Below are 25,000 nucleotides of genomic sequence, written 5' to 3' on the forward strand. Positions count from 1 at the left end.
GTTATAGTTTAACCCTTTACTTACTGTGTGTATGTTTCTCCATTGTCTGTGGATGTGTTCTGGTCTCAGCCTTACATTTCGGGTCAGCCTAGACCCCAAGGGTCTTAAACCATTTGAACCCTGTTAATTGATGCTTGCAGCTATATATTATTATTATTATTGTTGTATATTATTATTTGACTTAAAACTATATTAAAATTGTGAAATGTGACAGTAAAAACTTCTAAATATTTAATTATAATAATAATAATCATAATAATACAGGCTACATGATTATGAGATCAAGCCACAACAAAAAGTGTTAAAGACAGGCCAAAAACACAATACAGAGATATATAGAGATATCCTGTAAAACCAGCTCTAATATATCTATAATATATCTAATATACCCTTGAAGTGTATAAGGGATCGTATGTCTGGAATAATCTATCTGACGATTAACTAGTCTACCAGTTTAAATAATCAACAATGAAACAATAACATTGAATTAAAAATACGTTAAAATAAAAAACTCACAATCGGAAAAAAAGCTGACGTCAGCGATTCGAACCATCGCGATATGTTGTGGTCGGCGTAAACACAGATCTCCAAAACATATGTCGGAATCCACCCTGTTTAAACTCAAATGTGACGTGACTTACAGATCTACAAATCAGACGAGAGCATCCACAGCGGCGGTGGCAAGTTTGTTGCAGGTGTCTCTGCACTACACGAACCAGAACCTCGAACCGGGACCAGCAACAGAGCTCTGAACCGGGCAGACAGGACAAGATGAGCTTCTTATTGTGAGTTTGACTCTATGATTGAGATGATTATTTATAGCGTAATACCAATTTACTCCTTTAGCTTGTCTTGCTAAAGAGCTGTTTGAGTTTTATTGGACCGAGCTGACTTCAGTTCTGCGCGTGCTGATCGTTTAATGTGTCAGTATTTCATCCTGACAGCTGTGCTAAAATGTGATATTTTTTCACGCGAATGCCTCAGCATCGAGATTAACCCAAATCTGGCACATTGGCACCGGTTTCTTGCCTCTCTGATGTGCTGGGCTGAAGGGGGGCAGATCTTATGTAATGCATGTTTGTTTCACACACTGTGCTGTTCAAAAAGCACGTTGTGTGTCTTGCCACTTGTTTCAGAGGTCAGAGAGTTGCATTGTGTCCAGAGCCTGTGATGCATTCAAAGTTGGAAAACATCCTCTGAAAATATGTTGTATGTTGCATTTGATGAAATAGCTTGAAATGCAATGCAGTTTTAATTGTTATTATCAGGCAGTGCATGATGCTGCAACTGTCATATGAATCTCCTTAAGAGTGTAAACAAGAAGTTAATGTGTTTTATCCGCCAGAAATGCTGTTTAATTCGATCTAATCATATCTTTTTGGGAGGGAAGGCGGTGTATTTGCTTTCTCTGTAATTACTTTAAAGAACATGTTTACATCTTTAGTAAGAGAGTGAGGAAATCTCAAATGCAGTACGTCTCAATCTCAGTCCTGGGAGGATCTTGTTTGTTATGATGCATCTGAAATTTAATTTACTGATAAGGTTGTCTGGAGCCATTAGAAGAGTTCATCATAAGAAAACCAGCTTCCTCAAAACAGCTGAGAATGATTGCGTTTGGAAAATCTCCTGAAGCTCTTGTGATGGTTCGTCAGAAGCATGTGATTTAAGAGAAGTTAAGAACCAGCACAGACATGTGACAGTCATTGCCATTGTGTTGTCTTGAGATTTGAATGATAAAAAATGCTGATTGGCGTGTGTATTCCTTCGATGGGAACCAGATAAACTGGATGTCTGTGTCTTAAGATGAGAAATATGTAACACACACACACGTGCTTCTACAATCCTGATTATGTGGTATGTCGTATAGCCTATTTCGACATTCATTAATTGCCTTTTTTTGTTCCATCTCCTCCAGCGGGAATCGTTCGTCTAAGACGTTTAAGCCGAAGAAGAATATTCCAGAAGGTTCTCATCAGTATGAGCTGCTCAAACACGCTGAAGCCACGCTGGGAAGTGGGAACCTGCGCATGGCCGTCATGCTTCCTGACGGAGAAGATCTGAATGAATGGGTGGCTGTCAACAGTAAGAGTCAAGAGTGATGCCATATTTATTAATTATGCCCTCACACACATCCTCAAATTGAATCGTTTCCTCTGTTTCTAAGTGTGGTTTGTTACTGCAGATGTTTCTCTCTCTGTGTTCGTTTGCTTTTCTCATTTTCTTCTTAAAAGCTTTGACCCTTGACCTATTGATGACACCAAGCCTGACCCATCCTGTCTTGACCGATCTCCTAATCAGTCTCGAGAGACGCTGTGCACATTGCTGAATTACTAACACACCTCCCCCAACATGTATTACACACACACACATACAGTACGAGCCCGCAGTCTGAGACTAATACTAAAAATGTTGCTCTTTTGCATTCTTTTGCAATTTGTAATATTGGTATAGAAAAATTACTATGATCAGTGTAACAAATAGAGTGAAAAGTTGTTTAAAATAATGTATTTAGTTTGTGTCTGTACTGATACCAATTTATATTTCAACCAAGTAAGATCATTTATTAGTCTGATTTTAGACTTAGCATTAATGTACACTGCCTGGCCAAAATAGGTTTCAATAGGCAATTGCTTAAGAGTCTATGATTGGATCATTATCGCAGTGATTATTATGTTTCTACATGTTATATGTTTGCCAACAGTTCTTCTAACCCTAACTGATGGAGTGTGTAGCTTTTCATTTCTTAAACAACCATGTATGAAGACACATCATGGCCATATTCCAGGATGACAATGTCAAGATTCTTCAGGCTCAAACTGTGAAAATATGGTTGTGAGGAACATGAAGAATCATTTCCACACATGAAGTTCAGATCTTAAACTCATTGAAAGTGTTTGGGATGTGCTGGAGGAGACTTTACAGAGTGCTGGACTCTTGCATTGACAATAAAAGATCTTGACCAAACATTGATGCGCCTCTTGATGGAAAGAACATCACATTCATTCCAACCATCCTGATGATGCATTACAGATAAATTATGGGAAAAAAATTATGTTTTTGTTTGGTTGTTTCCACAGCGGTGGATTTCTTTAACCAGATTAACATGCTGTACGGCACCATCACAGACTTCTGCTCGGAGGACAGCTGCCCCGTCATGTCCGCGGGACCAAAGTGAGTGTGTTTGGACAGTGAGGAATGACTGGGTCCGTCTCTGCTGCTTCACCCATCTCTTTTCCTTTAGATACGAGTATCATTGGGCAGATGGGACCAACATTAAGAAGCCTATCAAGTGCTCCGCTCCCAAGTACATCGACTATCTGATGACGTGGGTTCAAGACCAGCTGGATGACGAGACCCTGTTCCCTTCTAAAATAGGTACCCTGTAGACATTCACACTGCACATGTTAGCAGTAGCCGTACTTAGCCATATAAGTATGGTGGAATTCTTGTGTATTTAAACTTATGCATCAGTATTTCAACAAATTGTTTTGCACAAAGTTAATGTGAACTTTATCCATTTCCAGGTGTTCCCTTCCCCAAGAACTTCATGTCTGTGGCCAAGACTATTCTGAAGCGTTTGTTCAGAGTTTATGCCCATATTTATCATCAGCACTTTGACGCGGTCATGCATCTTCAGGAGGAAGCTCACCTCAACACGTCTTTCAAACACTTCATCTTCTTTGTACAGGTACTGTCACTGTTTTATACTTATTATAAACATCCTAAAATGATGAAAGAGGCTGTTCAGAGTCAAAATCACACCTAAAGTGACTAACAGCTTTTTTATTTATGGCAACAACTGCAGTATGATAAAAGATATCAGTTAAAAATCCAAATTAACCATTTCACTGCCAATCAAAATCCGTCTAAAGTTGTGAACTTTTGCGCAACATATCGCATAAAACATTTGCAAATAAAGCACCGTTTCTGTCCAGTGAGTCAAGAACAAAATCATCACTTCCTGATAAAATAAATATCACTATGAAAAGTAGGAGAAGCCACTGTATGTAATAATATAATGTTTGGGAACACAGTCGTGTAAAAGAGCTCTGGAAGGTAATTCTACCGAACATTTCAGCATTTCAGATGCGGTGCAAAAAGATCGTTCCGCTGGTTAGTCCAGTTATTTCATCCCATTTCTTTTTTTAATGCGCATCGAGGAATTTATTTGGTAAATGTGTTTCCATTGTAGTTTATGCGCATGTTATCTTATCAGATAAAACAATTTTCTGACTCAGACAAGCATTATGCGCATTTTTCGTCCACCGTTTTTTGACGCGATATCCCAAAATGCGCGTAAAAATAGGTGGATGTAAACATTGCTATAGTCTGATTGTAGGCTTTATACATTTTAAGCAACTTGCTGCATTTAATATAGTTTTCAAATTATATGGAGTTACCTGTGTGTGCGTATATGGTTTTACAACAGCTTTGAACACTAAGCACTTCTAAATCTGTTTTTTAAAAACAGTTTTATGATGGTTAGAAATTATGTTTTAGCTGTTGCATTGCTTATCTAACTGTAGTGAGAGCCACTCAGATTTAAAGTTATATGACATAACATAGTTGCCAGTAAAATTATAGTTTACTCAAGTGATAAATGTAAAAGAGTTGCTTAGTTTTTGAGTTTGTATTTATTTTTTTGAAAGAAATGAATACTTTAAATCAAACATCAAATGTATCAAAAGTGAATCAGTAAATGAATTTATAATGTTACAAAAGATTTCTATTTCAAATAAATGCTGTTCTTTTGAACTTTCAATTATTTAATGAATGTATCATGGTTTCCTCAAACATATGAAGCAGCACAACTGTTCTCAACATTGATAATAATAATGAGAAATGTTTCTTGAGCAGCAAATCAGCATATTAGAATGATTTCTGAAGGATCATGTGACACTGAAGACTGGAGTAATGATGCTGAAAATTCAGCTTTGATCACAGGAATAAATTACATTATAAAATATATTCGCATAGAAAACCGTTTCACACAATATTGCTGTTTTTACTGTATTTTTGATCAAATAAATGCAAAATTATTAAAATTATTACAAAAATCTTAGACTCCAAACTTCTGAACTTGATTGTAGTTTTGATGTTCCTGAATTTAATATAAACGGTGCATATTTTGTCTGTTTTCAGGAGTTTAACTTGATCGACCGTAAGGAGCTGGCGCCTCTTCAAGAGCTCATTGAGAAACTCACAACAAAAGACAGATAAACTGAGAAAAGAAGTTAAGAATGAAGAAAAAAAAATGATCCTGCTCTCTCTCCTGACTCTCCCGTCTCTCTTTTGCTTTGTACAGATGATTTTAACCACACAACACTGCTAGGCCTAGCGTAGTGAAAGTACAGGATCAGCACAATACTAATACCTGTACATGAATCAATCCTGTTCACCTGATGTGTGGCAATTGATGACAACATGATGCCTGGGTGAAATGGCTATATCTGATGTTTAGTTTCTCAAGTCCTTCACATTGTTTAGTTTAGTCACTGAACGGAAGGGATTTTAACCCATGAGAATTGAACTTGGTACGTGTTTGCATGGTGCCTGTGCCATGTTAAAGCAGCCAATGGGTGATTCGCTCGCTTCGGCTAGTGTGAATGTTTAAAGGGTGTTTGAATCTTCAATGCCTGTAATGCTGACAACAGAAAGATAGAGTTAAATGGATATTTTCCTATGCAATGAAGCTCTTGTTATTTGTCCTTACTCATATTATTGGACAAAATTGTTTATATCACTATGAAGGTTTATTTTAGCTGTGTTTTGAATACCGAAATAGGAATTGTGCATGCTGGAGTTGCTACTTTATGCCGTGCGTCAGAGAAACAAGAAATGTATGATAACGGCTGTCTGATAAGACGTTTGTTTTGCACAAGCAACAACCATTGAAGTTTAAGTTTTGCATTCGTACAACTCGGTTGCCAAACTTTGATTGGTTTCCTTTGCATGACACCCATTTGAAATACACTTGTACTCTGAAAAATTCAGTGTGTCGGGTGAATTTCGCTGTATGGTTTGGTCGTTTGAGTTGTTAGGGTTTGATATTGAGAAATGAAGTTAGTGTGTGACTGGAATTTTCTTCTCTACTAACCCTTTTTTCATCTCTGTTCTTCTACTACCACTTTTATAAATGTGTGTTAGAAATACGTTTGTTTGTTAATTTGTTGCTTTGGACATTTTGAAGTTGACAAATTCATATTGTTTCACGAATGTAATCATTTTAATTCTGACGGTTTGAACTATGCCGTAGTGTAAAAGTGCCAGCTGCTGATTAATATTGGACATATTTGAAGTATTTATAGAGAGGTTTTTGTCACTGAAATGAGAATATATTTTCCCTGAATTGTAAAATAGTTAGGGTAAGATTAGATGTGTAAATATGCAAGCTGCCTCAGACATTAAAGGGATAGTTCACCCAGAATTGAAAATTGTCATAATTTACTCACCCTCAAGTTGTTCCAAACCTGTGTGAGTTTTTTCTTCTGTTAAACACAAAACTGTAACCAGACAGTTGGACCCCATTGACTTCCATAGTATTCCCCCCCTACTATGGAAGTCAACATTTTTACAAAATATATTTTTGTGTCCAGCAGAAGAAAGAAACTCATTCAGTTCTAGAACAACATGAGAGTGAGTGAATAATGACAAAATTTTCATTTTTTGGGTGAACAATCCCTTTAAAACGATTTCCTGATATTGTTGTAGTTTACATTAATAAAACGATATCACTAACTGATGTTATGATATTTTTGCTGTACATACTAGAGCAAATAAAACCCTTCTCTAAACACGTTGTATTTATTTACTTTGTGATTTTATATCTTTATATATTTTAATATGTACATGAATCAACAGTGTTGTTCAGGTAGTCTTGTTTTTATAAATTACTATATTTAATTGTTTTTATACAGTCATTCGTTCTCAGGTGAAAATGCGTATTTTTAATTTAATAATGAATGTCGTTTAAAACAAAAACAAAAAAACAAGTGTTATGTCATGTACATGTCGTGTGGTTTGAAGGCAGCTGTTTCCGGTGGGAGGCTCTGCCGTTTGAGCGCCAGAATTTAACGTCGCGTCTGTTTTCCGGGTAACGTTAGCTAACTTACTGACTGTAACTGAACCGAGTATCTGTATCTGCACATTTCTGCATTGCTGGATAAAAAATAAAATGTCTCCAACAGCCAAAAGAGTCTGTCCCAGTCCTCTGGATGACAGTCTGGAGAAAAGATTGAAACGTATCTCAGTTGAAGGCAACATTGGTAAGTTATTCATTGTATTTGTTAAGTTACTGTAAATCATATTTAATCGCTGGACTGGACATAACTATTAAATGCTACAAATCCAGTTTTTATAATTTATACACGAGCTTGCATAGATTGTGCTTATGAAATTAGTGGTCTGACTTGTGAAGAAAAATACATTTTATGTTTATAAATATTTATACACTTTCAAAACGACATTGACATTGGCGAACACTTCCGGTTATGAGATTTCTAGTCACATTAAATATTTGTTTGTGTGTATATTTCGACTTTGTCTCTCTTAAAAAATTATCAAAAAGATTGCTGTTAAAATCTAAGAATCGTGCATCGAAAGTTGGGTTGTGATTGTGAATATTCGTTAAACATCTAGTTTCTGCGTTAAAGCGGTCCTGAGTGGTTATTTGACTGTTGTATATGAGGTTTATGTCGTTTATTCCAGTCGTATTCTTTAAATATGATTTTTATCTGTTATTGTCCTGTCCTAGCGGCGGGTAAATCCACTTTTGTTCGCTTGCTGGAGGAGCATGACAGAGAATGGGAGGTAGTACCGGAACCCATCGCTAGGTGGTGCAATGTACAAACTCATCACAACGACCATGAGGTACAGTAAGAAATAACTGATAGAAATACACAGTACAGGCCAAAAGTTTGGAAACATTACTATTTTTAATGTTTTTGAAAGAAGTTTCTTCTGCTCATCAAGCCTGCATTTAATTGATCAAAAAGCAGAAAATAAAATAATACTGTGATATATTACAATTTAAAATAATAGATTTTCAATTTATTATACTTTAAATTATCATTTATTTCTGTGATGCAAAGCTGAATTTTCAGGATCATTACTCCAGTCTATCACATGATCCTTTAGAAATCATTCTAATATGATGATTCATTATCAAAGTTGGAAACAGTTCTGCTGCTTAATATTTTTTCATAACCTGTGATACTTTTTTAAGATACTTCGATGAATAAAAAGTAAAAAAAAAAAAAAAAAGCAACTTTTTTAAAAATAGAAATCTTTTGTAACAACAATATACACTACAGGTCAGTAATTTGGGGTCAGTAATTTTTTTCTTTCTTTTTTTGAAATAAATCAATACTTTTATTCAGCAAGGGTGTGTTATATCGATAAAAAGTGATAGTAAAGAAGATTTATATTATTAGAAAATATTTTTTATTTTCAATAAATGCAGTTCTTTTTAACCTTTTATTCATCAAATATATTAGGTAGAGGAACTGTTTCCAACACTCATAATAAATCACAATATTAGAATGATTTCTAAAGGATCATGTGATAGACTGGAGTAATGATGCTGAAAATTCAGCTTTGCATCACAGAAATAAATGATAATTTAAAGTATAATAAATTGAAAACCAATTATTTTAAATTGTAATAATATATCACAATATTCCATTTTTGTATTTTTGATCAAATAAATGCAGAGCAGAAGAAACTTCTTTCAAAAACATAAAAAATAGTAATGTTTCCAAACTTTTGGCCTGTACTGTACATTATTGTAAAAGGTAATATAAAAATATAATTATATCTAACAAATATAGATTGCCATTGATAAGAAACTGCCATAGTAAGTAACTAACTCATCAATTCACCCTGAAAATATGCACAAATGTCTTTGCATTAGATAACAAAATGTCAAAGAGAACAAACATGTTTAAAACAAAAACATTTAGCTAAAAGTAGTTTTCTGGGTCAGTTCTGAGTGAAGATGGCACTTGGTTGGATGTTTTGTTGTCTAATGTTGTCATTCAGACATAAATTGTGCCTTTAAGTGTCCAAATATTGTGTGTGGTCACTGTCCGTTGCATGTTTATGACATGTATGACAAATAGGCCTGTAATCCTGGAAACGGCTCTGGCAAACACTGGCAGATGGTTGAGTCCTCAACAGCTGAGCACTCAAGCAGAACAGATGCCTTCTCACACACTTACTACCACTGATAAATATAGTGTTAAGTCAATTACATCTTAATTGAATTCATGTTTTCAGTCGGAGAGTTGGAGGAGGGTCCTTGTCTCTTTCGCTCTCTCTCTTTCAAACGTGTCGAGAGGCTGGTCTTTATAGTGGCTGTTTCTATGACTCACAGTGGACATTAATGGCATTTGACCCAATACTGAAGTGTCACTTAAACCTATTTTAGCAGGTTTGTCTGCAAATGCCACTGTCCCCTACTTTCTGTGACAGATTATTCATACTGTAAAAGATCACTTAAAAAATCCATTAACCCTATAATATAATGTTACATCCCAGGATGTATTTTATTTTGTTTTGTGTACAGTAGTAATTGTAATAAAAAAAAAAAACTTTTGGACTAGTGTTTTGTGCTGGGTGTAATATATATTTATGTGTTATCATATGAGTTTTCAATCAAATTGAATATGTGTGTCTGAGTATCTTGAAATAATTAAGATTTTTTACATAATTTTTATGTTATGACATTAAAAATTAGAGGACATATGACGAATAAATATATATATATATATATATATATATATATATATAATTATAATTAAATAATCATAAATTAATATAAAAAATAAATAAATATATATATATATATATATATAGATAAAATTATAATTAAATAATCATAATTAAATTAATCAGTTCGGTTAGAATTACTGATCAATGTAATGGCTGATAGGCTGATATATATATATATATATGAAGAGTGCCATCTGAAATTTTCTTCTAGAATGATCATTTTTATGAAGCTTGTATATTTAAGTTCAGTAATTTCATTTAAATGACAATGAAAATTACCTATTAATGGCCATTCAAGTGAAATTACTGAACTTGAATATACGAGCTTCATAAAAATGATCATTCTAGAAGAAAATTTCAGATGGCACTTAGAGGCTTTTGCATCTGAACTCTTCATATATATATATATATATCTATATATATATATATATATATATATATATAAATCAGCCTATCAGCCATTGATCAGTAATTCTAACCGAACTGACTAATTTAATTATGATTATTTAATTATAATTTTATCTATCTCAGTTCAGAATTTGAAGCACAAATATTAGATGCATAACCACAAATGTGCACCGATGTAACGTGCATGTGTTTGTTTCAGGAGTTGACCACCTCTCAGAAGAGTGGAGGAAACGTGCTGCAGATGATGTACGAGAAGCCCGAGCGCTGGGCGTACACCTTCCAGAGCTACGCCTGCATGAGCCGCATCCGCTCGCAGATCAGATCCACCAATGGGAAACTCCGAGAGGCGGAGAATCCTGTGCAGTTCTTCGAGAGATCGGTCTACAGCGACAGGTAAATGACAGAGTAAGGCCGCTAACATCCCTGGGGCAAACCAGACACGTGCATCGGAGTCTGTGATTGTTGTACAACCATTATTATGTACTAATCGGCTTTTTGTTTTAATCACTATGATTGGTGTGTTGCAGGTACATCTTTGCCTCTAACCTCTATGAGAGTGAGTGTGTGAATGAAACCGAGTGGGCGATCTATCAGGACTGGCACAGCTGGCTGCATAAGCAGTTTGGGAAGCACATTGAGCTGGACGGCATCATTTACCTGCGGGCGAAACCAGAGGTATGGACACTCACCCAGATGGGGTGATGAAAGTGTGTGATGTGAGTCTGCTTTACTGTGAAAAAGACAAAACCATGTGATTTTTGTGTTTCAGAGGTGTTTGGAGCGATTGCATTTGAGAGGAAGAGATGAGGAACAGGGAATTCCACTGGAATATCTGGAGAAACTGCACTATAAACATGAGTGCTGGTTACAGCACAGGACTATGAGGTATCAGACACAGCCATTAGTGTCACACACACACATTCTTGTACATCTATCTATCACACATTCTTGTATATCTATTGACACAATGCAATCTCTAGCCGCTTACATAACATTACCCATCACAACTAAGCGCCTAACCCGAACCCTTACCCTAAACCGACCCTTAACCTAATTATAACCTTATCTTTAAAACCAAGTCTAGACCCTCAAACAGGCCTTTAAAGGGCTCTCAGAAAGTGAGGACCGGCCAAAATGTCCTCACTTTACCCTCTTTGTCCTCCTCACTCCAGTGGTCTAAAACTCAAACTGGTCCTCACAAAGATTGTTGTACAAGTACACACACACACACACACACACACACACACACACTTACCACAGGTCAAAATAATTATGATTTTTTTTTTTTTTATGTTATTGAAAAGTCTCTTCTGCCCACCAAGGCTGTATTTATTTGATCAAAAATACAGTAAAATATTGAATTATTATTATTATTGTTTAAAATGACTTTTCTATTTGAATACATTTTAACATGTTTTCTTCCAAAGCAAGCTAACTGGATATGCTCCAGGCAGGGGTATAAATGCGTAGCTACTGGTGCTCGTTGGGTAAATCAGAGGTAAAAATCAGATGATGAAACAAAATATTCCAAGACACTCACGTAGTTTAACTAAAAACCTGGGCTGATTCATTAAAACATTAAAAAGGTCGATCAACGCATTCCACCTACAAAGCCCTCTTCAGGATGCACTTATATTTCAACGTGATTTATTCCTGTTATCAAAGCTGAATTTACAGCATCATTAATCCAGTCTTCAGTGTCACATGATCCTTCAGAAATCATTATATTATGATGATTTGATTCTCAAGAAAAATTATTATTATTATTATCAATGTTGACAACAGTTGTGCTGAGCAATATTTTTGTGGAAACCATAATCATTATCATTCAAAAGTTTGGGGTAAGATTGAAATATCTTGTTGAACTTTCTATGCATCAAAAATTCCACAAAATATTAAGCATCAAAATGTTTTTAACATTAATAATAAGAACCATTAATAATTAAGCACCAAATCCGCATATTCTAATGATTTCAGAAGGATCATGTGACACTGAAGACCGGAGTAATGATGCTGAAAATTCAGCTTTGATCACAGGAATAAATTGCATTTGAACATATATTCAAATAGAAAACTTTTTTTTTTAATTGTAATAATATTTCACAATGTTACTGTTTTTACTGTATTGCTGATCAAATAAACTAGTTGTGTGTGAGAATTGAATTTATTATTTTATATTTATATGTTTTATATATTCACTTTTTAAGGATGTAAAATGTAGCGAGATGATAAAAATGCATAAAATTTATATATATATATAATGTACCCTCATTGTGTGTATGTGTGCAGTATGGACTTTGAGTATCTGAAGGAAGTGCCGGTTCTTACCCTGGATGTTGATGACGATTTTAAAGACAACAAGGTCAAGTGTGCGGATATGATTGAGAAGGTACAACACACACAGACACACACTTCAGTCTGTTATCATAGAAGAAGCGTTGAGTTGTCACTATGGATATGTTTTTACATGTAAAAATTAACTCAAAAGTGAATGTCGTCATCATTTACTCACCCTCATGACATTCTTACATGATTTTAATCTATCACCCAGAGCATGTGTTGAGTGCAAGTCTGTGACGTTAAATGTGGCAGAACTGAAGTTGCGTCTTATGATGAGGGTGCAATACAGGGACCATTATGTACTGTAGAAAATGCATGTTATACATGATTAATACTCTAGTCTAGAGTCCCCCCCTCCCACACACACACTTTCTTTTCATGCATGCACACATCACATGCAATAAAGTAAAATATGAGGACAGTTTCTGTTTAAAAGTTGATTCATATGTTTTTTGTTTTTTTTTTCAGGTAAAAGAATTTCTGAGCTCCCTGTGATTATGATGAGAAATGTTGCTTGATGGACAGAATCATTTAACTTTGTCTATTTTTTTACATTTCGAAACTATGAAACCGTAGTGTCAATTTAGCACTTATCAATGTTTTTATGTAAATTGTTTTTACTTTTATGCTTTATGAATTAAATAATAATATTAATTTTCACTTTTATTTCTCACTTTTATTTCTATTACTTTTCTTTTTTTTCTTTTCTAAAGAGCAAAGAATGCTCTCATGATAATCAAGGCTCCATTTACTTGCATAAATTGATCAAATGTACATTAAACAGTAAATTTCAAATAACTGTTTCCCTATTTGAATATATTTTAACATGTAATTTATTCCTGTGATCAAAGCTGAATTTTCAGCATCATTCCTCCAGTCTTCAGTGTCACATGATCCTTCAGAAATCATTATTATGCTTCATGCTCCTTTAATTAATATAAAGTTCAAAGATTTGAAATATAATTTTTTTAACATTATAACATTATTTTATCAATTTAATGCATCCTTGCTGAATAAAAGTATCATTATTATTTTAAACTTTTACTTGGTGACCCCAAACAGTTGAGTGGTAGTGTGTATATATTCAACCATTCTGCCTCAATCAAAGGATTCTTTGTCTGGCTTTAAATGAACTGTTTACCCAAAATGAAATGAATCATCATTTACTCTCTTTCTCCTGTCATTTCAAGCCTGTGTGCTGGACAAGCATGATGGTGAGTGAGTAAATAATGAGGGTTAGTGTGATGTGCACAGGTGTGTGGTTATACTCCTGAACGCCCAGTTGGTGGCGTAGTTCTACAGGCCTTTAGGAACAGTAAAAAAAAAAACTATTCCTTGAATTCTTCTGGTCAAAAATGCTAAAGAACTGATGCATTGACAATCTTTTCTTAGGATTTTTAAGTACAAAACAACTTTTCTTACCAAAAACATAATCTTGAAACTTGAACTGATGGCATTCCTGGATTTTTGTCTAAACGTTTTAGAATATTCTGCTAAATGTTGAACAAGTCTACAATACCAAATACTCATATTTCAGTATCAGGTGTTTAGGAATCACATTTACCTTTAAGGGGCATCATTGTTTTGTAAATGTAATTGTTCAAGGAAAAGTAATTCATATAGAGTGTGCGTGTGTGTGTGTTTGGCCAAACAGTTGGCAAAGTACTGTTCAATCTCAGCAATTATAGGAATTATAGGCATGTTTATTTGGAAATCAGTTTTTTTTTTTTTTTTTCAAATCTGAAATTTGTTTTAATCGTTGGATTATTCAAAAAAATGTATTCCTAACGATTCCTATTCGCTTGTAATGTGGAATCAAAAAAAGTATATAATATATTATATCAGTAATTACGCTTCACATGACTCCCCAAGCCATCTTTGGATACAGTGTATCTAAGGTATGGTTGTGTAATAACAATAATTATCAAATATTACAATATAATATTGATTTAGTTAGCATACTTAAGTCATACTAGTACTGAGTATTGATTGACTGAATATTTCCAACATTAAAGCTCTAGTAACTAGTATTGCCTATTTTATTATGGGCTAATATGTATTATTTTGACTATTAGGAATTAGTTGCTAAAGTAATGTTACACAGCATGTAAAATAAACCCTAAAACTCAGTGTTTTTCATGTGTGTTTGTGTGAGGATGCAGGTATTCGCTGCTGCATCTCACACGCGTGACCTCTCGCGCCTCATCCTCCCACTGCTGCGTCACGCTGGAGGAGGGCGAGATCTTTAAATATGGAACAAGACTCAAGACGAGCGCTGAGAACCGCGACGCGACGCGGGCAGGTTTACGCGCAACGTGGAGTGTTTTCCGACGGGACAGAGAGAGTTCGTGAGCCTGTTGCGTTATGACTGCTGGGGTGGCTGAATGTATCGTAGTTAGCAGAAGCAGCAGTGAAATATCTCTGGCTCCAGATAAAACAGAAGCGAGTCTCTGAATGTGTTCCTGCTTTTACGCATCCAGACACGCTGAACTTGGAGCGAATTTGCACTTGCGCGTATTTTGAAAGTGTTTGTGAAGCCCGGACGCACTTGTAACAGCGTGAGGGGAAGAAACAGGGTCTCTGGCAGAAGAGAACCCGCACAATACAGGCAACATGAGCGACAAAAACAAGTGAGTACTTTTATTTGCGTGTAATCTTCCTCAGAGAGTTTCAGTCGAGATCAGTTCTGTTTCCATGGTTGGGTCGAGTGTAACAGCCCTCCCACACTGGATCTGTCCTGCTTCTTCACCAAAAAGTAAAGGTGTAACAGTATATCCTCCAGGACAGAGGAAAAGAGCTGCGGTTAGGGCTCGAGTTTCAGGGACGGAGGTGATTATCTATCAAAGACATTAAACTGGGCATATGCATGTTTGACAGCTCATGAACATCCTAAATGTTCAAACAGCATCATAGTGTTAGTTTCATGCACTCCTATTGGTTCTAAGGTCCTTTTTTGCTGTTGTTAAATTGGCATCAGTGGTTCCATGAAGAACCTTTAACATTAATAGAACCTTTTCATCGCACAAAATTTTGTAAAATGAAATTTTTTTTCATTTTGCAACTGTTCACTGTAAGTTTCCTTTAAATGCTTGAAAAGAGTAGTTTATTTTTAAGAGTGTATGAGAATCGTTCGAGGTTCTTCAGAGAACTTCTTATCTTTCAGTTCTTTAGAAACCATCTGTGAACTGGTGCTTCAAAAACTGTCCTAGATTATCAACAACTGAAAGTGTCAGTTTAATTCCATCAGAGAACCTTCTTAGGTTCCACAATCACTTTTTATTCCCTACGTCTTTAGAAAAATAGCCCTGAAATCAATACGCTTGAACCGAAGAACAAGAACCTAATGGAACATCGAGAACTTTTTGGCCATCTGAAAAATTTACTTTTAAATATAAAGGTTTAAAAGATGGGTTTCATAGCGAGCAATGCCATAGAGGAAACATTTAGGGTTCCCCAAACATGCTAGTGAATAGTTCTTAAAATAAAGATAAGAATTCATGGTGTGAAGAACATTTTAATAATCTAAAGAACCGTTTGTGCAATTGAAAGATTCCACGGATGTTGAAGGTTGTTCATGGAACCAAATGTTTAACTTTGCCGAACCCAAGAACCATTGAAGAGCCTTCATGTTTTATCTGAATGAAATCTCTCATGGGGTTTCCAGAAACCATTAACAGGGGGTTCCACCGGCAACACATGATGCATGATGTAGTTCATCCTGTTCATTCTAACGTTACTGCCAAGTCGCGCTGCTTTAAGTCGCCCTCTTTACAGGTTCCCTGAAGCCACGGCTTGAACTGTTAGAGTAATCTTTTTCCAAGAAGCTCCTGTCAAAACCAATTAGGTCCTTAGCGTCCAGGAGCAATGCGTGCGTCGCTTAGCCTCCCTGAATCTGGTGGCTGGATATGATGCAAGCTGCAAACGGGATTTGATCTCTTTTTAGTTCTGTGCAACTTGTGCTGACATAAAAAAAGAGCCAGCTGCCTGCAGGGATCACATTTTTTGACCAATAGGGCTCTTCAGATGGAGTGGATAGATCATGTGGTGTCTGGTTTCTTATGCAGTGCTAAAGACATTTCGATTTTTACACTTAAATAAGCACTAACTTGCTGATTGCTGGGAAATTAACACTTACAGAGAGTACTGTGATTGTTAGTATGCCATATCCATATCCATAAACGCAGTATAACCATGGTATAACCATGTATAAAAAGCAGTGTAAACATTTTAATATTATTTATATACTTTTATAGTATTTATTAATAATGTTTTCATTTTAAATGTAGTAATTTTATGTGCTTTTGTATTTTTTTTTTTTTTTAGTAATTTTAGTAATTTAGCTTTTGTATTTAAACTTTAGTCCCTAGTACTTAAACGCATTTATTTCAGTTAGTTGCCAAGGCTGTAGTCATATTTTGTTATACTATGGGCGGGGCTGTTGAATGCTTGATTCTGATTGGTTGAGGAACGTTCTAAGGTGTGCAGTTATTTTCAGGGAAACGCACGGCTTCAGTAGTTCAGGCAGGTCTTTATCACTTCAGTTATTTCAAAGGTCCTTACAGCCGACAACAGCAAAAGAACCAAAACCCACAACGACACTGATCAAGCAAATAGATCTAGTCAACAATAGGATTAAAAAAAAGACAAATTATTCCCATGTTTTTGCCACAAAATTAAAGCACATTCTCACTTTCTCCCGCTCAAACGCACACACATAAAGTACGGACTTGCACTCGCACAGGAACGTGTTGTTAGCGCTGCTCTGGTGAGTTTATCAGTAAAATAGTTAGCAACTTAAAAGCTACATGACGTCTCTCACTAGCAAGGTAATAACGGTTGCTGTTCTTGAAGCTGATAAACTTACAGTTTCATTATTAGTAGAGACGCTGCTGCCGAACACTGAGAGACGCACAGACTCAGGTAATTCACACACTTAATCTCTCTCTCTCTGTCTCTGTAATAACTGGATTAATAACTGATGTAGTTCATCCCGTTCAGTCTAATGTTAGTCGCGCTGCTTTAAATCGCCCTCTTTACAGGTTTACAAAATCATTGATGACACCATGGTACTTGAATCTGTCTTTCAGAATCTAAAGCAGTCAAATGATCACCACACCTGAAAGAAGTAAGATAGCAGAGATTTCATAGGGAAAATGTGTGATTTTTCCTGATTCCTAACCTGAACTCACACAGGCTTGTCTGTCTGTGTGTACGACAGCACTGAATAAGTGCGACAGTTGTTGTACACCTGTTGAGCTGTACGTGACTGCTCTTTCCCTTCCTCTGACTGTCTGAAAGCACACAGTCCGAACACTCCGAACATCTTCCTGGTGCTTTGTCCGTCTCACCTGCACAGGTATTGTGAACGGAAGTTTCACGAGGGGGAAATGCAGTCACAAGGGAATGTCCTTTGTAGACTCTGCCCTCAGAAATGCTCGCCTTGACTCTTCTATCTCTCTTTTTCTCCTTGAGAGTGAGGTCATCTCTCGCCTGTGAATGACGGACAGAAGTGGCCCTGAGCCGCTGGGTTTCTATAGCGATACGCTGTGTGTTCTGAAATAGAAGGATTTATGTATCAGGAGCGCAGCATTGATTTCGTATGTGAACTTGAGGTTCTGGAGTTTGACGCAGAGCTGCTAGATTTACAGGTATTTGGTGAAAGTTGTGTGTGTGTGTGTGTGTGTGTGTGTATGCACACACACTATATTTTTCTTTATAGTTTTGGTAATACCATAGTTTTAAAATACACAATATTGTGTATATGTACACACACACACACACACACATAACAAAATAAAAAATAAATAAATTGATAACTGTGATAAATTATATGTGACCCTGGATCACAAAACCAGTCACAAGTCGCACGGGTATATTTGTGGCAATAGCCAACAATACATTGTATGGGACAAAAATATAGATTTTTCTTTTATGCCAAAAATCATTTGAATGTTAAGTAAAGATCATGTTCCATGAAGATATTTTTAAATTTCCTAGCATAAATATATAAAACATTTATTTTTGAATGAATGCAGCACAATCGCGAACATAAATGGACAACTTTAAAGGCGATTTTCTTAATGTTTCGATTTTTTTGCACCCTCAGATTCCAGATTTTATCATATCATAACAAACCACACATCAATTGAAAGCTTATTTATTCAGCTTTGGTGTATAAATCTCAATTTCAGAAAATTGACCCGTGTGACTGGTTTTGTGGTACATGGTCTCATAAAAATAAGATATCAATTATATTTAGATTATTTATATGTGTAACACACATTATTTATATTATAAATAATATATATATATATATATATTAATTACTTAATATTACATGTTTCATGGCAATAATAACAAATAATGATAGATTTGTACACTGTAAAAAATTTCTAACCCTCCCAAATCAAAAATTTCAAGTGACCGATAACATCTAAATTTTTCAATTGGCCCAAGTGAAATTCTGTAAATTATAAAATTAAATTTACAGAATTTCACTTGGGCCAATTGAAAAATTTAGATGTTATCGGTCACTTGAAATTTTTGATTTGGGAGGGTTAGAAATTTTTTACAGTGTAACAGAAGCATTACCATTGGGATCCGTGGAGATGTTCCTTAAATTTTTTTGGACCAGTTCAACCAATCAATTCCTATTAAAATCAAGTCAAATTTTTTTCTCATTTAATATCCTGTTTCGCTTGGAAATAACAATATGTTGCGATTGCTGTTTCATGTTGACTTTAAATCAATGACTGGTCATTCTGACTCCTGATTGTCTCAGCTTGATGTCTTGGATTAGCTCCTGTCCTATAAATCACCCCGGTGTTTCTCCTCTTTGCCAGTTAAAGATGTCATACGATTAGGGATCTTGTCCTGGGATCTTGTTCTTGTCCTGTGGGATCCTGCGGTCTCTTCCAGACATGTGTTTTAGGCGTTTGGAAGTTCATATCACTGTTTGACTGCTGTGGTCACTGTGTGTTTAGGCTTGTCTCGCAAATATTCACTGACTGATGTCTAAGTGACAAGTGCTGAAGTGTGTGGAATTCCTCGGTTATTCCAGAGTTTCTGTGCAAGGTGACTAAAATATTGCAAAAGCATTTTATTGTTTCTTTAATCTGTTAGATCAGGGAATGGCACTCTTTTATGGCCCCTTTATAAATGCTTGAAATTCTCTGTAATTTGCTGTATAATCTTCAGTAGCACTGTATAATCATTCATAACATTAACATACATTATTTCATTATGCTAAACAAGTGTTGACCTAGTTTCTAAATTAACTTTGCCATCATGCCACCGTGTGACAGAGAGAGATTTACGTCGGTTTATTAATGTTTTACACTTAGAATCAACCAAATTATGTATCAGACATCAGACGATATAAGAGATTATTTCTTTCAGCCATAAATTTTAGTCACATTTAGAATTAAAATATTTTTTTTTTTTTTTTTTAGCATTTTAAAAAGAAATTTCTGTTTTTATATGAATGTTAAAAAGAATTTTTAAAATCAGAATTTTATTTGTAAACTTAATTTTAAAGAAATGTGAGTAGGTTTTATATGTATAAAAAACATATAGAACTTTCGGTAACACTTTACATAAACTCTTTACTTATACTTTATGTATAATGTATTATAAAGGTATTCATAATGTATGTTATAATGCATTATATCTTTTCATAAATAAATTGTAATCAAAGTTGACGAGCATTATAATATTCAGATTCCTTGTTACATCTGAAATGTGTTTTTCGTTTCTTTCTAAATGTGTAACAATAATGAGTATTGGATAACTGGGTACAGTTATTATACGAGACCATACAATGCATTAATAAGGTTCTTTACAAGGCATAATTAATACATTATTTATAAAGGCTTTAACCCTCTGGTGCTCTTCAGTCATTTTTGATAAAAAATTGTATGTTGTGGATTTATTTAGAATTTTTTTTGGCACTTGCTATGTGAACACAAAAGGATCATGGACATGATTCGAAAAGGTTCAATTGTCCTGAAAAAAAGAGTCAAACTTGTATTTTTCGACGGCCACTTTGGAAACGTACGGGAAGCGGATTTCAATTAGTGGAAACGTTTGGGACTGCGCCCAAACAAAATATTACTGAAATCATAAATAAGAGATATCAACCTCAAATTTGGAGCACAACTTGTTTAAATTTTTGGCTTTGATTTTTCATAGTTTTACTGTAAAATATGTTTTGGAAAATATGTATTTCATATAAAATTTAAAAATAGTGTTTTTAAGCATTTTTTTGTAATAATAAACTAAAACTTTTTTTCACTTGTGCAATAATCTGCCAAGTGTCGTCTTTAAAAAGCGACCAAACTGAAGTATGTGTTTCAAGACTTTCAAGATTTATGACAGTTTAAGTTGGAAATTTCATTCAGTTTCAGGAGGTTTCTTTAGAGAGTAAAGGGTTTCTTTAAAATGAAAACAATCGTAAATTTTTATTTCTAAATGTCATTTAAAAAAAAAATCAATTTGTTTTATATGTACCTAAAACAAATGACTTGTTTCTTGCTATAGAACACTGTTTATTAGTTTAATTCAACAACTTTGTATTCATTTGTTTATGATCGGACTATACCACTGTGTTGTGTAAGTTGTTGAAGCAAGGGTTAATTCCTAGATCCTTGCATCCTGATCCCGTCTGTCAGTGTCAGTGTGCAGGAGATGTAGATAGAAAGAGGAACAGAAAGAGAGAGAAAATACAATGGAGAGAACATAATATGAGGAAGAGACAGAAGACAGAAAAAGTTTTGTAGAAAACAAAGAAAGCCTTGTACTTAAAGGAAAGAATGGCTGTATGACATTGACTGACAGGAAGAGAGATTACACATGGAATGAGGAAAAGAGGTGTAGATGACAGAAGATGCAGAGGACAGACTCAACACACCCTGGTCTCCTGTACAGGTGTTGAGTGTAGATGTATTTCATTCTGTGAGGGGTCTGCAAACTACTTTTTTTAGGGAAGTGAAGCTTAACAAAGTTCTCCTTATTTCAGTTGCTGCAGTTATTTGAGGAACTCACAGATGTCCTGGGATCCCGGCTTAGACCAGCGTGAATGTCTCTGTTAGTCCAGGCTGGTTTATGGTGGTTTGTGCTCGTCATCTATAGTCACATCAAGAGGAAGAGGACGTTTGTTTGATAAAGTGACCAATCACAGTGTTTTATTCTTGTGACACTTTACGATATGTACCACTTTTTCAGCGGCGTTGGTTCTGGACCTATTTTTTCCGTTCATTTCTCCCATATGGATTCTACAATCCCATGAAGCATTGCAAACAGCATAAAAACGATGGAGAAATATAAAACTATATATATAATGCAAATATTTAATAATTTTAGGTAGACCGACTCGATTGCATGTGCTTCATGGGAGTGGGCGGAGCTAAGAAGATCATTTTTGACATTTTGACTCTCTGATTGGTGGAATTGTACAGCATCAATGTAGTTTTTCACTGTGAATTCAACTGATTATTTTAAATTAAGTTGAAATAATGTAGGCTGATGACTTCAACAAAAGCAAATACCATCGATTAACAACCTCAGTAGGGCAGTCTTTAAATCTTTATAAGTTACCATTAAAAATCAGTTTCCCTATGGAGAAAATGAATAGAGTTTTCACTTCCGGATTCCGACTGTTGCACTCTGTATGCTTTCATTTGTTAACTACATTAATAAACATGAACTATTAATAAAAAATACGCCTAAAATCTTAGTTAATGTTAATTTTAACATTCAATTCATTGTTAAAATCAAAAGTTGTACCTGCTAATATTATTTCATAGACATGAGCTAACAATAAACTAACAATGAACAGGTGTATTTTAGCGTTAACAAAGATTAATAAATAATGTAACAAATAAAAAAATATGTCCTAAGTAATAAATGCTAAATATTCTCTCACACTCACACACACACACACACACACACACACACACACACACACACACACACACACACACACACACACACACACACACACACACACACACATACACACACATATATATATATACTTGCTACTTAGCGTCTCAAACAAAACAAAGATTTGATGATATTAATCTGGTCATCTTTGGCAAATCCAGTGAGTAATTCGTCCTCAAAAGTGCTCATTTTATCAGCCCAGTGCTTTATAAACATGCTTTTGTTTCCAGACAGACAGGTGTCTCGTGTGTATGCATTTTAAAATGTTATTTACTCCAGTGATCAAAGCTGAATTTACAGCATCATTCCTCCAGTCTTCAGTGTCACATGATCCTTCAGAAATCATTATAATATACTGATTTGCTGCTCAAGAAACATCGGTCTGATTTTGTTTGATTAATTTAGGATGATATTATTGATTGTAAAGATCAGGTCTGGCTACCAAGAGAGTCTCAGGTGCTGTTTTGGTCTTTCTCCGCTTCTCTTTCTCCTGTCAGCCAGAATGATTAACTGGCTCTAGCTGCTCATGATTTAAAGAAATCTACACCATTTGGCCTGACCGTCACACCATCTGTTACTCCAAAACAGACGCTGCACTAAACTCTAGCTTAACACGCTGGCTGAGCTAAACTAACTGCTGAGAACTTATATGGCCAATCAATGGCTGCCGGGAATGACATAGTATTATCCCTCAACCGCATGACTTCATGTTTAATTTGAGGCTTAAAGGGATTGTTGTTCACCCAAGATGAAAATTCTGTCGTTTACGGGCACTGATGTCAGACCTGTTTGACTTTTGTCTTCTGTGGAACCAAGTTCAAAAGTTTAAGGGCGATTCGATTTTTTTTTAATGTTTCTGAAAGAAGTCTCTTCTGCTCACCAAGGTTGCATTTATTTGATCAAAAATACAGTAAAACAGTAATATTGTGAAATATTTGTACAATTTAAAAGAACTGTTTTGTATCTGAATATATTTTAAAATGTCAATCAAAGCTGAAGAGCGCATCGAGCTGCGAAAGAGACGCTTAACCCCAGGCAGCTTTCTGTGCGTGTGCGCTTAATCACACAAATACACACAAAAATATGTCAAGATGTCCGTCTTGGCGAGTTTTCACTTAAACGCAATCGGTTACATCAACAGTTGGGAAAGTAACCGAATGCTTGTCAGTATATTAGATCTGTGAATTTGATCTTAAAGTGACAGCAGCCTAATAAACCTGCTGTCTGTGTCATTTAATGTTAAAGGAACACTCCACCATTTTTTGAAATAGGGCTTATTCACCATCTTTCCTACATTTAGATAGGTGGGCAAATGCATTTTTGTCTCAGTGCATGCATTGGTTTAGTTTGGAAGCGCCACCGCTAGCTTAGCTTAGCATAATGAATGGAATCCTTTGTTGCCAGCTAGCATCTCATAAGTAAAAAAATTAATAAAAAAAAACAAATTACTTCTTGTGGCCTGCGTATTCACAACGAGTACAAATAGCGATGCAGATTAACACTAGGCGATTTCCTAGGCAGATATTGACTTAGGACTATATTAGGGGGAAGCACAGGCAAAGCACTGCTACTTATTAAACATAATAAACATTAAACATACTACTCCAGTCCTATTTGTACTCGTTGTGAATACGCAGGCCACAATAAGTAATTCGGTTTTTTTTTTTTTTTATCACTTTTACTCATGACATGCTACCTGGCAACAAAGGATTCCATTCATTATGCTAAGCTAAGCTACCGGCGGCGCTGCCAAACTAAAACAATCCATGCACTGAGACAAAAATGCGTTTGCCCACCTATCTAAATGTAGGAAAGACGGTGAATAAGCCCTATTTAAAAAAACGGTGGAGTGTTCCTTTAAAGGCGCTCTAAGTGATGTTGGGTGACGTCTGTCAGGCTGCAGGGTAGATGAAGTAGGAGGCAAACTCGCAGATGAAGTAATCCAAGGTTTTAATTCACAATCTCACAAAAACAAGGAACAGGGAGCATGTGCTCAGGCAAAGATCGCCTAACATAAAACATTGACCGACAAGTGAAGACTGAAACACTCAGGGCTTAAATACAGGGGAGAACAGATCAGGGAAACAAGACACAGCTGACAAGACTAACGAGGAACCAGGTGATACAAATGAACTAATGAGGGTAACCATGGAAACCAAGGAGTGGCGGGAAAACAGAACAAAGGAAGACATGTGACTAGTGACAAAAAACACTCAGACAGAACAGAATCGTGACATAACTCCCCCCTCCCGGTAGGCGCGTCCTCGCGCCGTAGAAAGACCAAAGGGGTGGGAGGGTGGGCGCCCTGGAGGCTGACGGGGAAGACAAGGCAAGGGAGACAAGGCAGGAAGCCTCCAGGGCGGAGCAGACTGTAGGTGTGGCCACGGTGGAGCAGACCCTTCGGGCGGCCACGGCGGTGAGGACCCTTCGGGCGGCCACGGCGGAGAAGACCCTTCGGGCGGCCACGGCGGAGAAGACCCTTCGGGCGGCCACGGCGGAGAAGACCCTTCGGGCGGCCACGGCGGAGAAGACCCTTCGG

General features: G+C 35.8%; 3 protein-coding genes across 5 annotated transcripts in view; all 3 read left to right on the plus strand.

Moving 5' to 3' along the window:
• Positions 1 to 648: 648 nt before the first annotated feature.
• On the plus strand, positions 649 to 6,801 carry mob1bb (MOB kinase activator 1Bb). The gene is made up of 6 exons (XM_081390208.1): positions 649 to 785; positions 1,916 to 2,082; positions 3,078 to 3,171; positions 3,242 to 3,375; positions 3,525 to 3,688; positions 5,143 to 6,801. The coding sequence occupies exons 1-6, from the start codon at positions 772 to 774 to the stop codon at positions 5,218 to 5,220; spliced, it is 651 nt and encodes a 216-aa protein (XP_081246334.1). The 5' UTR covers positions 649 to 771; the 3' UTR covers positions 5,221 to 6,801.
• Positions 6,802 to 7,086: 285 nt separating this feature from the next.
• Positions 7,087 to 13,662, plus strand: dck (deoxycytidine kinase). The gene is made up of 7 exons (XM_081391922.1): positions 7,087 to 7,265; positions 7,754 to 7,869; positions 10,379 to 10,572; positions 10,707 to 10,854; positions 10,949 to 11,064; positions 12,469 to 12,568; positions 12,988 to 13,662. The coding sequence occupies exons 1-7, from the start codon at positions 7,175 to 7,177 to the stop codon at positions 13,012 to 13,014; spliced, it is 792 nt and encodes a 263-aa protein (XP_081248048.1). The 5' UTR covers positions 7,087 to 7,174; the 3' UTR covers positions 13,015 to 13,662.
• Positions 13,663 to 14,748: 1,086 nt separating this feature from the next.
• slc4a4b (solute carrier family 4 member 4b) overlaps positions 14,749 to 25,000 on the plus strand; it is a 59,625-nt gene continuing 49,373 nt past the window's right edge. For all 3 annotated transcript variants that reach the window (XM_081391569.1, XM_081391571.1, XM_081391570.1), the window contains exon 1: positions 14,749 to 15,149. In XM_081391569.1, coding sequence (XP_081247695.1) covers positions 15,133 to 15,149 — 17 coding nt within the window. In that variant the 5' untranslated portion in view covers positions 14,749 to 15,132. The remainder of the gene's footprint in view (positions 15,150 to 25,000) is intronic.

This window comes from Scardinius erythrophthalmus (assembly GCF_964197995.2).
Source record: "Scardinius erythrophthalmus genome assembly, chromosome: 17".
NCBI lineage: Eukaryota > Metazoa > Chordata > Actinopteri > Cypriniformes > Leuciscidae > Scardinius > Scardinius erythrophthalmus.

Excerpts from the sequence above, each read along its gene's own strand:
- mob1bb (XM_081390208.1), top strand. Across the intron at positions 2,083-3,077 it reads TGAATGGGTGGCTGTCAACA|CGGTGGATTTCTTTAACCAG; the intron begins GTAAGAGTCAAG and ends TTGTTTCCACAG. Across the intron at positions 3,689-5,142 it reads ACTTCATCTTCTTTGTACAG|GAGTTTAACTTGATCGACCG; the intron begins GTACTGTCACTG and ends GTCTGTTTTCAG.
- dck (XM_081391922.1), top strand. The coding sequence starts at position 7,175 with ATGTCTCCAACAGCCAAAAGAGTCTGTCCCAGTCCTCTGGATGACAGT. Across the intron at positions 10,573-10,706 it reads AGATCGGTCTACAGCGACAG|GTACATCTTTGCCTCTAACC; the intron begins GTAAATGACAGA and ends GGTGTGTTGCAG. Across the intron at positions 12,569-12,987 it reads GTGCGGATATGATTGAGAAG|GTAAAAGAATTTCTGAGCTC; the intron begins GTACAACACACA and ends TTTTTTTTTCAG.